The sequence below is a fragment of the Ranitomeya imitator genome, chromosome 5 (assembly GCF_032444005.1).
Source record: "Ranitomeya imitator isolate aRanImi1 chromosome 5, aRanImi1.pri, whole genome shotgun sequence".
Taxonomy (NCBI): Eukaryota; Metazoa; Chordata; class Amphibia; order Anura; family Dendrobatidae; genus Ranitomeya; species Ranitomeya imitator.
In genome coordinates, this window is record NC_091286.1 from 325,995,747 (window position 1) to 326,009,814 (window position 14,068).

Here is a 14,068-nt window from a genome sequence, read left to right on the forward strand (position 1 = left end):
GCCAAGAAAACAATAAATAGGACAAAATTACTGAAATCTTCAGTGTGCATAACTTCCCCCCCCCCCTAAAAGCAGTACTTTGTAGAGCCTCCAGCCTTGTTTTTCCGCAATTACAGCTGCATGTCACTTTGGATAAGTCGTTATGAGCTTTCCACATCTTGCGACTCGGATTTTTCATCAAGGGAAAATTGCTCCCGTTCCTTCAAATTAGATAGTTTACCCTGGTGAACTGCAATATTCAAGTATCACCCTATCAATTGGAGTAAGGTCTGGGCTTTGACTAGACCAATCCAAAACATTTACACATTTCCCCTTAAACCACTCCAGAGTTGCTTTAGCAGTGTGCTTTGGGTCATTGTCTTGTTGGAACGTGAACTTCCGTCCCACTCTCAAATCACTGCTATAGGAAAAAAATGGAGACACAAAGCACAAAATAGGGTCTTATCCTCAAGATAACCAAGAGAGCTTTCTTAGAATTGCTCACCTGATTTTGTTGAATGAAAAGCATGTAGCGATTTTGGCTGCTGCAGATCCACAAGCCGATCAACGGCCGTATCTAATATATAATTGCCTAGAATACTACTTTCTGCAATTTGTGCCAACTTCCGTGGCTTTGTCCGGAGCTAATGTCCGGAGCTAATGTCCGGAGCTAATGTCCGGAGATTAATTGCCTAGAATACTACTTCCTGCAATTTGTGCCAACTTCCGTGGCTTTGTCCGGAGCTAATGTGCGGAGCTAATGTCCGGAGCTAATGTCCGGAGCTAATGTCCGGAGCTAATGTCCGGAGCTAATGTCCGGAGATAAGTGACGTCAACAGTGTCCAGTGTCTGATTGGTTGCCGCCTGCTGCGAGCGACCAATCAGAAACGTGCCGTACTGTGACACACTCCGCCCGCCATTTTGGTGTGATTTTTGAATTTTTACCTCACAGCAAGTTTCTACTGCGTGGAGGCGGGCCCCGTGACGTTGCTCTTCAAGCTCCTGCCGAATTTCGTCAAAAAAATGATAATACCATTTACCAAAACTATATATATTTAGTTGTGAAGTGGTTCAGTGACATTTTCACACCAATTTTGAACTTTTGTTTGGTGTTTTCTCCATATACTGCCTATTATTTTTGTTCTTTCTTACTATTATTTATTAATTGTATTATTCTTACATTTGAATAAATAAAGTATATATGGATTCTAGACTCCCGATTCTTTAGAATCGGGCTGCCATCTAGTGACAATATAAACTGTGCGCTGCCTTAATGATGAAGTTCCAAGGATAATAAATTTAAAAGGTGGTTTACTTGATTCCATGAATGTAATGTATGCCTATGTTTTTCTCACTTCACTTCAACAACTTAGACACTATTTAGTGCTGATGCATCACACACTAATCAGATTACAAAAATATTTAAACACAGGTTGTAACACAGGTTGTAATGTAACAAAATAGTCAAAAAGTCAATGGGGAAAAAATACTTTCATAAGCCACTGTGTATGTATGCATTATATTAATGGCTGCCATCACATTTATGGTGAGGAAACTCATCATAAATATAGAGCAGTAAGAGTTTTTTCAATACTCAGAGATCTCTCCTGCCTTCTGTGGTTATCTAATATGAGGAGAGACTGGATCCTAAGTGAAGAGAATGTGTGTACATCTCCATACATCCATAGAGTGATCAGTTAAAGACACATCAGAAGGAGTAAGTAGGAGGGAATAGAGGAGACGGAGGCTGTGGGAGATGCCTTCTAACAGAGTGTATAGGAGCATCACTGACAGGAACTCTTTTAAAAAATGACCCCTCCCACAGCAGCCTGTATCAGGTCGCTCCTCCTTAAGGTACCGTCACACTCAGCAACTTTGCAAAGAGAACGACAACAATCCGTAACGTTGCAGCATCCTGGATAGCGATCTCGTTGTGTTTGACACGCAGCAGCGATCTGGATCCCGCTGTGCCATCGCTGGTTGGAGCTAGAAGTCCAGAACTTTATTTCGTCGCCAGGTCGGCGTGTATCGTCATGTTTGACATCAAAAGCAACGACGCCAGCAACGAGCATAGGGCCCCTAGATGTGTGTCGGATCGGTACACTCTGGCTGTTTGACATGGAGCTAACAACCAGCGAGAACGATAAGTGAGTTGCCGTTACGTCACTGGATCGCTCCTGCATCATTCTGGAGTTGCTGTGTTTGACGTCTCTACAACGACCTAAACAGCGACGCTCCAGCGATCTAGTTTAGGTCGGCTCGTTGTCTATATCGCTGCAGCGTCGCTGAGTGTGACGGTACCTTTACTCTTTCTGATATGTACATACATTCCCTGCTGTCAGGCTATCTTTCCTCATAACTAACAGCCAGAGAAGGTAGGAAAGTTCTCTGCATTGACACACTCTGTCATTACCTTTGTTTAGAAAGAGATTTGCCTCCACTAATCTAATGGCAGCCATTTGAAAAACACCTAATTTGTGACAAAACAAACAAAAATAAATACTTAAAAGTATGCTGCTTTCTGACAGTCCGACATGTCAGACAATCACGATCCAAGTACAAACCAGTAAGATCTGACCGGTCTCTTCACCCAAACCCAACAGCATCAAATATAGCTGATGAGTTTGAGTAGAGAGTCCAGGGGCCAGTCGGTGCATCGCAGTCTGTACTTGGACTGTGAATGTTGAACCTTTGAAACTGTACTAATAATGTATTTTTTTATTAACTCACTAGTTTTAGTGATTAATAGTAATTACCAGTCATGTACACCAGCCTTGTACCAAGCCGATAATACCTGTGCATATGCTGACTTGACAACCATTAAGAATTTAGGGAGCTTTGACATGGCTGTGTTTCTTACAACAGAAGCAATAATCCTCCTCTTGATAGAAGAACCAATGGTCAAAAAAAAGAGCTCATTTTAAATAGATCTTTAATCGTGTTATTTTCCACATGTTCAAATGGTTGTACTTTATTCTAAAGGTTTAGGACTTCCTCAGACATTGTAATTCTTTCATCATATCAATTTTATGTTACATGACTTGTGATTTGTTCCAGTAAGTGAATATATCATAAAAGGCAAACTAAGTTGTGATCATCTTCTGCTTTAGAAATGTTTGGAATGGTTTACTTCACCTCCAAAAACTAAACGCTCAGGATCTACTCAGACAATGCCCATTAAAGTCCCTCAGACAATGTCCATAAAAGTCCAAACATTAAACACTCCGGGATCAAATGCACAGGTAAAAGCACCTCAGCTATTTCTAGCATTCATACTTCCCATAAGTTCACCAACTTTCAGACAACGCATCCATTTCCAATTCAACCTCATGGATACCTAATGTTGGACATGCAATTCTGTCATTATTTCAGACATTTTTCTTCAGTGCGCAATTCACTTTTAATTGAGCATTTTTTTCCTTTATTTTTTAGAAACACGATGGACAGTTTACCGCAATTCAGCTGGTGGGGATGTTGAGAGGCATTGCAGCAGGAATGAGATATCTGGCAGACATGGGATATGTACATCGGGATCTCGCTGCTCGCAACATTCTTGTCAACAGTAATCTTGTCTGCAAAGTATCAGATTTTGGCTTATCTCGCGTTATAGAAGATGACGCGGATGCAGTATATACAACTACAGTAAGTAGTATAGCTATAGATAGATACGGTATATTTTATGCCTTGAGTTATATTTACTTCAGCTTCTAACTTGACTGTAGCGATCACATCACTGGGCTTATTGAAACAAAAACCAAGATAACATATCTTTAAAAACTTGTACCTAATCAACAGGGAGTCAAAAGTCCGGAATGTCAGATCTACCAATGTAACATTTAGCACTGATCTTATCACTGCAATAATGTATCCATGTAATAGGAGAGAGACTATTGCCTTACATCCATCTTGAAAGCTAGCCGTATACATATGGTAAATTGAAAGATGGTCATATTCATCACCAGGGTTGAAAATATTTTTTACCGACATATTGAAAAACCATGACAGGTCTTTGGGATTATAAGTGATTCATGTCTACAGCCCATGATTCTGATATGAAGACATCAATTGCATTCACTGCAAATTGTAAAATGATGACAATTACGGTTATAATAATCTGTATAAGCTTCTTCAGCTTCAAGAAAATCTCAGACCCCTCTAATTTTTTTTTGACAGGAAAAATAGATCCCTGTTTTTACAAACAGTCCTGGAATTTCTGGGCATTTGGCAATCCTTTTCATCTTTTTTATTCATCTTGTTAGGTTTTTCTTAATCTTCTATATTTTGTCTTGAATGTTTTCCGGAGTTCAGTCTGTCGCCACAATTTGAAATCAAGGCCCAGTAGTAAGCCTCGCTCAATCATTTTAAGTCTTTGACTTATATCTTTAAATATGTAGTACTGCACCTTCGCAAAACATTTGACATGTCATAAAAGACATGTCAGAAGTTTTTGAGCGGTCTGTGAATGATTGCCATCTTCTCCGTCTATAGAGGGTCTTTGAATCCATCAACAGCTACAAAGGAGAGACCACACTCAATGGAGTGCTTCTAACCCATCATTTTAGAAGGCAGCAGAGCTTTTTGCTGGTCTTAGCACCCAGGCCGTCACCGATCTAAACTTCTTACATGTTTCTTGTCATGTCACAAGGAAAAAAAGAGTAAGTGACATGTCAAGAGTGCACTTACTCGTTTACTCCGTGATCACTGCAGTGAATTGGCACAGCAAATCTTTAGTTTCAGTTTTGACAGCTGTAATATGTTTTTTTGTGTCATTCAACATGATTTTTTTGTGGTTTTTCATTCTTAAAGATGGGTGCTTATTTTTGTGCTAAAGGCCTTTAATAATTGGTGGAGACAGGTTGAACTTCATGGACCTAGGTCTTTTTTCAACCTATGGAAACTATGTAACTTCAATTTCTGTAAATCTTAAAACAAGATAACTATTTTTATTTTGATGTGCATCATTCTTTGCGATTTATATATATATTTTTTTCTTTACAATCTCAGCATCTTGCTTTCTGCCCAATACGATTAAGTACATGCAGGATCTCCTCATCTGAGAAAATAATCTAGTGCTCACCCAGATTGCAATTTAGCGCTTGTTTTTGTGCTGTGTTTATTGAAAAGGCAAAAATCGTTAATAACCTTCCATTACTTTTGTGTATGTGTACACACTCAAACAATAGTCGGATTATTTTCTATTCAGCTATTTATTCATTAGAGGGGGGTCACTGTAGAATAACATTGTAATGAAAATGAACTTGATCCTACAAGGAGAAGGAAGTAGAAACTCTTGTTTTGGAGACATGGTGAGGAGATTTTAGAGTTGCCTTTGACTCTAGTATGTTACTAAGGGTAAAAGTGGATCAGAGCAGGGATTTTAGAAGGATCTTTACCTACAATAAATAACAATTAAAGGAAAATTATCGTGGATATGTAATTTCTTAAGAAGGTTTTCTGTTTTCAGCAAATACTTGTCCCGTGGCTTCACTTTGTTTAAAAACAAAAACAAACCTGTGCTTTACTCACACTCCCCATGTCAAGTGCTGGGTCTCCACTGCTGCTCTTGGTGTCTGCTATTGTCTGCAGTAAGGGCAGGCAAGTGCAACCTGTGCAGCCAATGATCCAAGAGATAAGAAGACTCACTTCTACTTCCAAAGCAATAAGGAGCTTCTTCCATAGCAGAACTATTAGACTGCAGGGTGCTCATATACTTTTCTTGCACATGCGCCCTTTTCTGTGCATGTTCGCCATTGCTCTGTAGTGCTGACATAACAGTGACAGAGCTGCAGCCAATCGGTGAACTCAATGTCTTTGAGTGGCTCCTACCGTCAACTTGGGAGCTCAGTTGTTGGCTACAGTGCTGTCGACATGACATTCGTGCAGTAGACGATAACAAACACTGAGAGCAGTGACAGAGACTCTGTGCTGGGTCAGGGAGGGTGAGTAACGCACAGATTTTTTTTAAACTGGGATGCTCCATCAAAGCTAAATTCAGACGCACGTTGCAATTCACAGTCTAATTCCGTCCGCTCTGATTAATGTTTTTGAAAATATTACTTTGAGAGTAATCTTATGCTAATTACTTTAGATCACAGTCCTAGTTTTCAGGCAGATACAAGACATATCTTTGAATGACTTTAGCTTAGATTTCCTAAAGCCGGTTTCACACATCCGTTTTTTTCCATTGTACTGGAAAAAAAAACAGTACCGGAGATGACAGTGTCTGTGTATCCGTGTGTGTAATACTTGCTGCTCACGTGTGGTAAACATGTGCTGCATCAGTACTACATGGACAGACGCCAGGGAAGAAGCGTTACACTATGCCGGGGAACAGCTCTTACTGTAGCGCTTCTTCCCTGGCGCCAGTGCGTATCACACAAATAACATCTATTTGTGTCATCCGAGTGCACACGTGTGGGACATTTTGCATCCTGCGCTGATGGTAAAAAATTGAGGTAGTAAAACACGGCACTCATACAATATAGGATGGGAGGTGCTCAAGTAGGGTGTCCAGCATAAAATTGTCCAAAAAGAGAAATTAACTTGGCACTCAAATGATAATGTGGCTTGGAAAGACAAATTATTTATTGTCCGTGTCTCCGGTACGTGCGGTGACAGTTTTCACACATATGAAGACACTGACACATGTAGACCCATTCAAATAAATGGGTTTGTGTCTGTGTCACCCTGTTTTCCATTGACCCGTGTGTCTGTGGGCATATACTGCCCCGTGTAATGCCCCCCTGTATACCGCTATATATATATACCGCGCCGTGTAATGCTCCCTGTATACCGCTATATATATACCGCCCCGTGTAAAACATGCTGACATTTTTTACCGTTAGTTGGCACTCAAATGGTAATGTGGCTTGAAAAGACAAATTATTTATTGTGCATCCATAAAGCAAAAAGTGAATGTTTTCGGTCCACATCCAGACCTTCATCACAACAAATTTACTGGTATAGTAGATATTATCAATATCCTGTCGTTTGCAGATCCAAAGGTTTCAAGTTGCTTGGATGCCTTGACATGTCCTGTATGCGCCGGCAGAGAGGAGAGCTCTATCCTCCGCGACTTTGGTCGCATACTGCTCTGCACTGGCGCATACAGGACATGTCAAGGCATCCAGACACTTGAAACCTTTGGATCTGCAAACGACAGGATATTGATAATATCTACTTTACCAGTAAATTTGTTCTGATGAAGGTCCAGATGTGGACTGAAAACATTCACTTTTTGCTTTATGGATGCACAATAAATAATTTGTCTTTTCAAGCCACATTACCATTTGAGTGTCAACTGACGGTAAAAAATGTCAGCATTTTTGCCCACAGACACACGGGTCCATGGAAAAACAGTGACATGGACACAAACCCATTTACTTGAATGGGTCTATGTGTTTCAGTGTCTTCGGTATGTGTGAAAACTGTCACCGCACGTATTGGAGACACGGAGGTGTGAAAGAGGCCTAAAGGTACCGTCACACTAGACGATATCGCTAGCGATCCGTGACGTTGCAGCGTCCTGGCTAGCGATATCGTCCAGTGTGACAGGCAGCAGCGATCAGGCCCCTGCTGTGATGTCGCTGGTCGGGGAAGAAAGTCCAGAACTTTGTTTCGTCGCTGGACTCCCCGCAGACATCGCTGAATCGGCGGGTGTGACACCGATTCAGCGATGTCTTCGCTGGTAACCAGGGTAAACATCGGGTAACTAAGCGCAGGGCCGCGCTTAGTAACCCGATGTTTACCCTGGTTACCATCGTTAAAGTAAAAAAACAAACACTACATACTTACCTACCGCTGTCTGTCCTCGGCGCTCTGGTCTGGCTGTGAGCGCCGGGCAGCCGGAAAGCAGAGCAGTGACGTCACCGCTCTGCTTTCCGGCCGCTGTGCTCACAGCCAGACCAGAGAAGCAGAGCGCTGAGGACAGACAGCGGTAGGTAAGTATGTAGTGTTTGTTTTTTTACTTTAACGATGGTAACCAGGGTAAACATCGGGTTACTAAGCGCGGCCCTGCGCTTAGTAACCCGATGTTTACCCTGGTTACCGGCATCGTTGGTCGCTGGAGAGAGGTCTGTGTGACAACTCTCCAGCGACCAAACAGCGACGCTGCAGCGATCCGGATCGTTGTCGGTATCGCTGCAGCGTCGCTTAGTGTGACGGTACCTTTAGTGTGAGTGCGACATTGTATATGTAGAGAATAGCTATAAAGATGCGAAAGTACATTAAAGGTTGCTTTGAAAAGCCTCAAATGCCTTCCATATTTCTTTTGAAATATTTACTTTTAAATTGCAGGTTTGGATTATCGAAAAACATACATTTATCATAGTGATTTATCATATAAATTTCCAGCTGAACAGAAAAACACAACTTTTTGTTGTATTTCTGTTTTTTTGGAACTTAACTCTATACTGTCAATTTTATGTTTAGTGTAGAAACCAACTTACATTTCTCTTGAATGCAAACTTTAATAATTGTTTTTTGTTTTGAAAGGGAGGAAAGATCCCAGTTCGATGGACAGCTCCAGAGGCAATCCAGTACCGCAAATTTACATCAGCCAGTGATGTATGGAGTTATGGAATTGTAATGTGGGAAGTAATGTCGTACGGTGAAAGGCCTTACTGGGATATGTCCAACCAGGATGTAAGCATTTCAAAAATGATAAGTTGTAAAAATGGTCAGTCAAGGATCTACACAATAAAAACTGGATGCATTATTACATAGATGTCTTAAATCTGATGAGACTGGTTTACTTAGCATGTCAGAATGGCTGTATAATCTTCTTTTTTTTTAATGTACCTTCCTCAGAAAAGCTTTTGAGTCCAGCTCTAGCTTTGCGATAAATGGTTTTCTTAAATTCATGATTATATCCATTTTAACATATGGTCTAAGATATAATAATATAGTTTGTATTGTTAAATCTGGTAACAGATCTGCTTTAACGAGTACCTGTTGTTTTCATTTTTATTTGATAAATCAATAGAGCACATGAAAATATATTATCAAAGAAATTTGCTCATTTAATCTATTAGATTGATCTTTCACTTTAAATTCATGAGTACAATTTGTATTCAGTGAAGACATATTTTCCTTTAATGAGATAGGAGATGGCAATTGGTGCTTTTAATGTCTATGGAGAAGGGATGGGGAGGAGCTAGAGGCAGGCACAAGTTTTCCTGAAACAACAGTTCTCCATAGAGCTTTAGGAGAACCAACGGTCACCTTCTATCTCAATAGTGATAACATTTGTATTCACTGAAGACAGATTCTACCTGTTAATTGAGAAGTTTGAGAATGAATGATCAGTTCAGGAGGAGAAAGGAGTGGATTTCACTAATAGGATGTATTACAAAGTTTCTTGTTTTCATGTATACTGTTGATTTCTGAAGAAATAAGATAAAATTGCTTATTCTTCAAGACATTAAAAGTTTTCTTTTTGCCACTATTTCATAAATCATTTTTTTCCCAGTGCACAATATAAAATTGTCTTATGTTTTATGCACTGTAAAGTCTAACTCGTTCACTTCAGTTAAATTAAGCCTTCTTATGCATGATAGTTTTGGAGACAGAGATCACAAAGCCTGAAAAAAGATATAAAAAGTTTATGATGAACCGGTTTTTTTTTTGCCTATTCAGAGTGCAACGTTGTTAACATCTGACAGGGCTCAGTGTCAAAGATTTCATGGACTGTCAAAATATGTGCAAACAAATCCTTGGGGCTGGGAAAAAGCAATATTTACATTCCCCTTGGTACTCAGTAAAGTTTCATATCTTTGACACCTTCCTCAAGCTCTACCAGCAAACATACACATCTCTGACAAGAATATAAAATGATTGTAAAGCTACAGCTGCTTAACATTCAAACAAGCGCATGGGAAGTAGGGTTTATCATTTATTGTTCAACTCGTAGAGTTAGGAGGCTCTCATCTGTATTTATCCCCGAGCTGGACATAAGCTGTGAAGAGATTCAATTCATAAGTCACTTGCTGCAGTGTTTTCAAAGTTTAATTTTAAGCATGTCTTATCTTGAGCAGCTCGCCAATTGACTTTCAGCTTTAACCGCCGTCTCTAATGTCACACTCCTGTTTGTAGCGGAATTAGCAAACATGTTATTGAGCAGTGATATCTTCATTGAATCTAGTCCTTAACGGCGGATGGTCTCATCAGACAAATCATCCGTGGACAGGCTGTTATTGAAGACTGAGGCATATCTCGTTCTTTTCCTATCATATAATATTCCCATGCAAGGAGGTTCGTTTATCATCACTTTCTTGCTGCTACTGTTAATCTTTGTGCTTTTCCGTCTTACTTTATCACAAGGGAAAAAACAAGTCATATATTATTTTGGCCCATCAAAGCTCCATTTTTATACAGTTCTTTCTGAGGTGTGCTGAAAAATATTTTTTTATACATATATATAACCTTAGATCATGTTGCTTTGGTTGTTTGATAGCAAGGTATAATACATCTATTTTTACGCACCTACTTTCAGAGTTGAGTTATATGACTAGTCACTTTATTATTTTTGGGATCATTCTACCATAGGCCAGTGTGAAGATGGTTGTATTAAAGGTGTATTCCTACCTTAAACAAGGTGTATTCCTGCCTGTCAATCACCCGATGAATAAGCAAAACTCTCATTTGTTGGGTTACAGTATTTTTAAGCTTGCTCTTAAAAATCATCATTCTCTGTAGCACATCATCCATGACATGTTCTGCTAGAACAATGGTGTTAGCAAATGTCCTTTGAGCATGAAAGTGCAGTCGGTCTCTTAAAACTGGCTATTAAACGACCACTGACTGGATTGTATATCATTGATCAGAAGTGTTTTAACAGGCCACATTTCGGCTGTGTAAATGCAGTCTTTAGACATCTCTTCTCAATACATTTAATTATGCTAATATTTCTTCAGAACTAAGATCCTCCTCGCCTCCTATCAGTTTTGTGGCTTTTTTTGTACCTTTTCTAACTCCAGGGCTTATTTTCTATTAAGTGGGGTCCAGAACTGATCTGTATATTTCTGGGATCTGGCTCGGCCATTCCAAAACATTGTTCATCTTCTGCCGAAGCCATTCTTTTGCTGATTTGAAGGTACAGTGGGTACGGAAAGTATTCATACCCCTTTAAGTTTTTCATTCTTTGTTTCATTGCAGCCATTTGGTAAATTCAAAAAAGTTCATTTTTTTCTCATTAATGTACACTCTGCACCCCATCATCACTGATAAAAACAAATGTAGTAATTTTTGCAAATTTATTAAAAAAGAAAAACTGAAATATCACATGGTCATAAGTATTCAGACCCTTTGCTCAGTATTGAGTAGAGGCACCCTTTTAAGCTAGTACAGCCATGAGTCTTCTTGGGAATGATGCATCAAGTTTTTCACACCTGGATTTAAGGATCCTCTGACATTCTTCCTTGCAGATTCTATCCAGTTCCATCAGGTTGGATTGTGAACGCTGGTCGACAGCCATTTTCAGGTCTCTCCAGAGATGCTCAATTGGCTTTAGGTCAGGGCTCTGGCTGGGCCAGTCAAGAATGGTCACAGAGTTGTTCTGAAGCCACTCCTTTGTTGTTTTAGCTGTGTGCTTAGGGTCATTGTCTTGTTGGAAGTTGAACCTTTGGCCAAGTCTGTGGTCCAGAGCACTCTGGAAGAGGTTTTAATCCAGGATATCTCTGTACTTGGCCGCATTCATGTTTCCTTCAAAGACAACCAGTCATCCTGTCCCTGCAATGAAAAACACCCCCATAGCATGATGCTGCCACCACCATGTTTCACTGTTGGGATTATATTGGGCAGGTGATGAGCAGTGCCTGGTTTTCTCCACACATTCCGCTTAGAATTATCACCAAAAAGGTCTATCTTCAACTCAGACCAGAGAATATTATTTCTCATAGTCTGGGCATCCTTCATGTGTTGTTTAGCAAACTCTATGCAGGCTTTCATATGTCTTGCACTGAGAAGAGGCTTCCGTCAGGCCACTCTACCAAAAAGGCCCGACTGGTGGAGGGCTGCAGTGATAATTGACTTTGTGGAACTTTCTTCCATCTCCCTACTGCATCTCTGGAGCTCAGCCACAGTGATCTTGGGGTTCTTCTTTACCTCTCTCACCAATGCTCTTCTCCCACGATTGCTCAGTTTGGTTGGTCGGCCAGATCTGGGAAGACTTCTGGTGCTTCCATTTAAGGATTATGGAGGCCACCTTGAGTACTGCAGAAATTCTGTTGTAATCTTGGCCAGATCTGTGCCTTGCCACAATTCTTTCTCTGAGCACCTTGGCCAGTTCCTTTGACCTCATGATTCTCATTTGATCTGAGAAGGACTGTGAGCTGTGAGGTCTTATATAGACAGGTGTGTGCCTTTACAAATCAAGTCCTATCAGTTTAATTAAACACAGCTGGACTCCATTGAAGGAGTAGAACCCTCTCAAGGAGGATCACAAGGAAACAGACAACATGTGACTTAAATATGAGTGTTTGAGCAAATGGTCTGAATACTTATGATCATGTGATATTTCAGTTTTTATTTTTTATCAAATTTGCAAAAATTTCTACATTTCAGTTTTTTCAGTCAAGATGGGGTGCAGAGTGTACATTAATGTGAACAAAATTAACTTTTTTGAATTTACCAAATGGCTGCAATGAAACAGATTGAAAAATTTAAAGGGGTATGAATACTTTCCGTACCCACTGTATGTCCTCCATATCTATTTCTGTTAGGTGTCGAGTTCCCGCCGCCGCACATGGGGAATCTCAAACCACCTCCGCTGCAGTCTCTCATTCTCCTCCGGCCGCAGTGGAGCCTGCTCAGCGGAGACATCAGTCCCAGTGCCTGGCTCGGACAGATACTGCGCGTTTGGTTACTGCTGCCCTTCCAGGTTCAGCCATTATAACCAATACTGTTCAGTAGCGAGCAAGTGCTCCTGGGACTAAGTCCTGCTTTTCTCTTTCTGAGAATGCCCAAGGGAAGACCTCTCATTGGAGGTCGGGGGTCACATGCTCAGGCCCTGTAGCAGCTCCTATTGGTCCACTAGGAAGGTCCTGGAGAGCAGCAGCTATAAAGGGTTGATGAATGTTCACGAATGTTGGAGCTGTCTAGCGCCATGCAGCACCAGGCACAATCTATACTGCGTCAAACCAGCAGTGACCGCCAGTGCGGTGCTGTACGCACTTTGTGCGGCTATCTCCAGTTTCTCCTGACAATCCGTCAGTGTAGGGTGGGAACTCCCGCTTGATCCCAGCATCTGACTCAGGGCATCCTCAGGCACGGGCTCAAAAGCCACCGAGGGTCAGAGCGGGATCAATCACTAGCATAGTGGGGGTGAATTGCAGGGATCCCACTAGTATCCATTTGCTGCACCCTGTGACTGCTAACAGGGCACAGCGTTACCTTTATTCCCAGCAACTCTGTGAAGCAAAGAGTTCGCTCCTATGCAGACCGGGTGACGGAACCCGTGTCTATTCTGGCATAGTACCGCCATATAGAGTCGCCATTAACTAGCAGTAGGTTCCACTCCTGCACGGTGAACCCCGGGCTGCGAACGCACCTTTACTATCTTTATATTTATATTTACTCGGTGCGTTCCGCCAGCCCTAACAAAATATATATATATATATATATATATACAGTATATATATATATATATATATATACTCGTATATACATATATATATATATATATATATATATCATGCATGTTGTCTTAGTTCTCTTATATAACAATTCTGCATGTCCGTGTAAAAATGACAAGGTCTAGAAATCTATTTTACGAAAAATGAAAAACATCTTACTATTTCATTTCTAGTTATGAGTTCACAGTTTTGTGAATAAAAATCCATTTTATTTATGAATTGGTCCTTTCATTTTGCTGCATTGCCATCAGGATAAGAATTAATTGCCACTCACCAGTCAAACTTGTTTCCCCTGTTAAGGTTGAGAAAGTCTTTTGTGTCGCAGTCTTCCCACAAGTCAATTTCAGACAATCCTTCACTGCATGATATTCAGGAACATGAATACTACACCAGTGTTTTTTTCCAAGTGCTTTATAACTCAATGTCAGTGACATGAATTACCTTATAACATCATTCTA

General features: G+C 40.6%; 1 protein-coding gene across 4 annotated transcripts in view; it reads left to right on the top strand.

Annotated features, from left to right (window-relative positions):
- The window catches only part of EPHA7 (EPH receptor A7), a 302,242-nt gene that overhangs the window by 277,892 nt on the left and 10,282 nt on the right, over positions 1–14,068 (top strand). For 2 of the 4 annotated variants that reach the window (XM_069726349.1, XM_069726350.1), the window contains exons 13-15: positions 3,090–3,221; positions 3,412–3,621; positions 8,473–8,622. In XM_069726349.1, the coding sequence (XP_069582450.1) occupies positions 3,090–3,221; positions 3,412–3,621; positions 8,473–8,622 (492 nt within the window). The remainder of the gene's footprint in view (positions 1–3,089; positions 3,222–3,411; positions 3,622–8,472; positions 8,623–14,068) is intronic. The other 2 variants (XM_069726351.1, XM_069726352.1) reach the window with 1 other exon arrangement.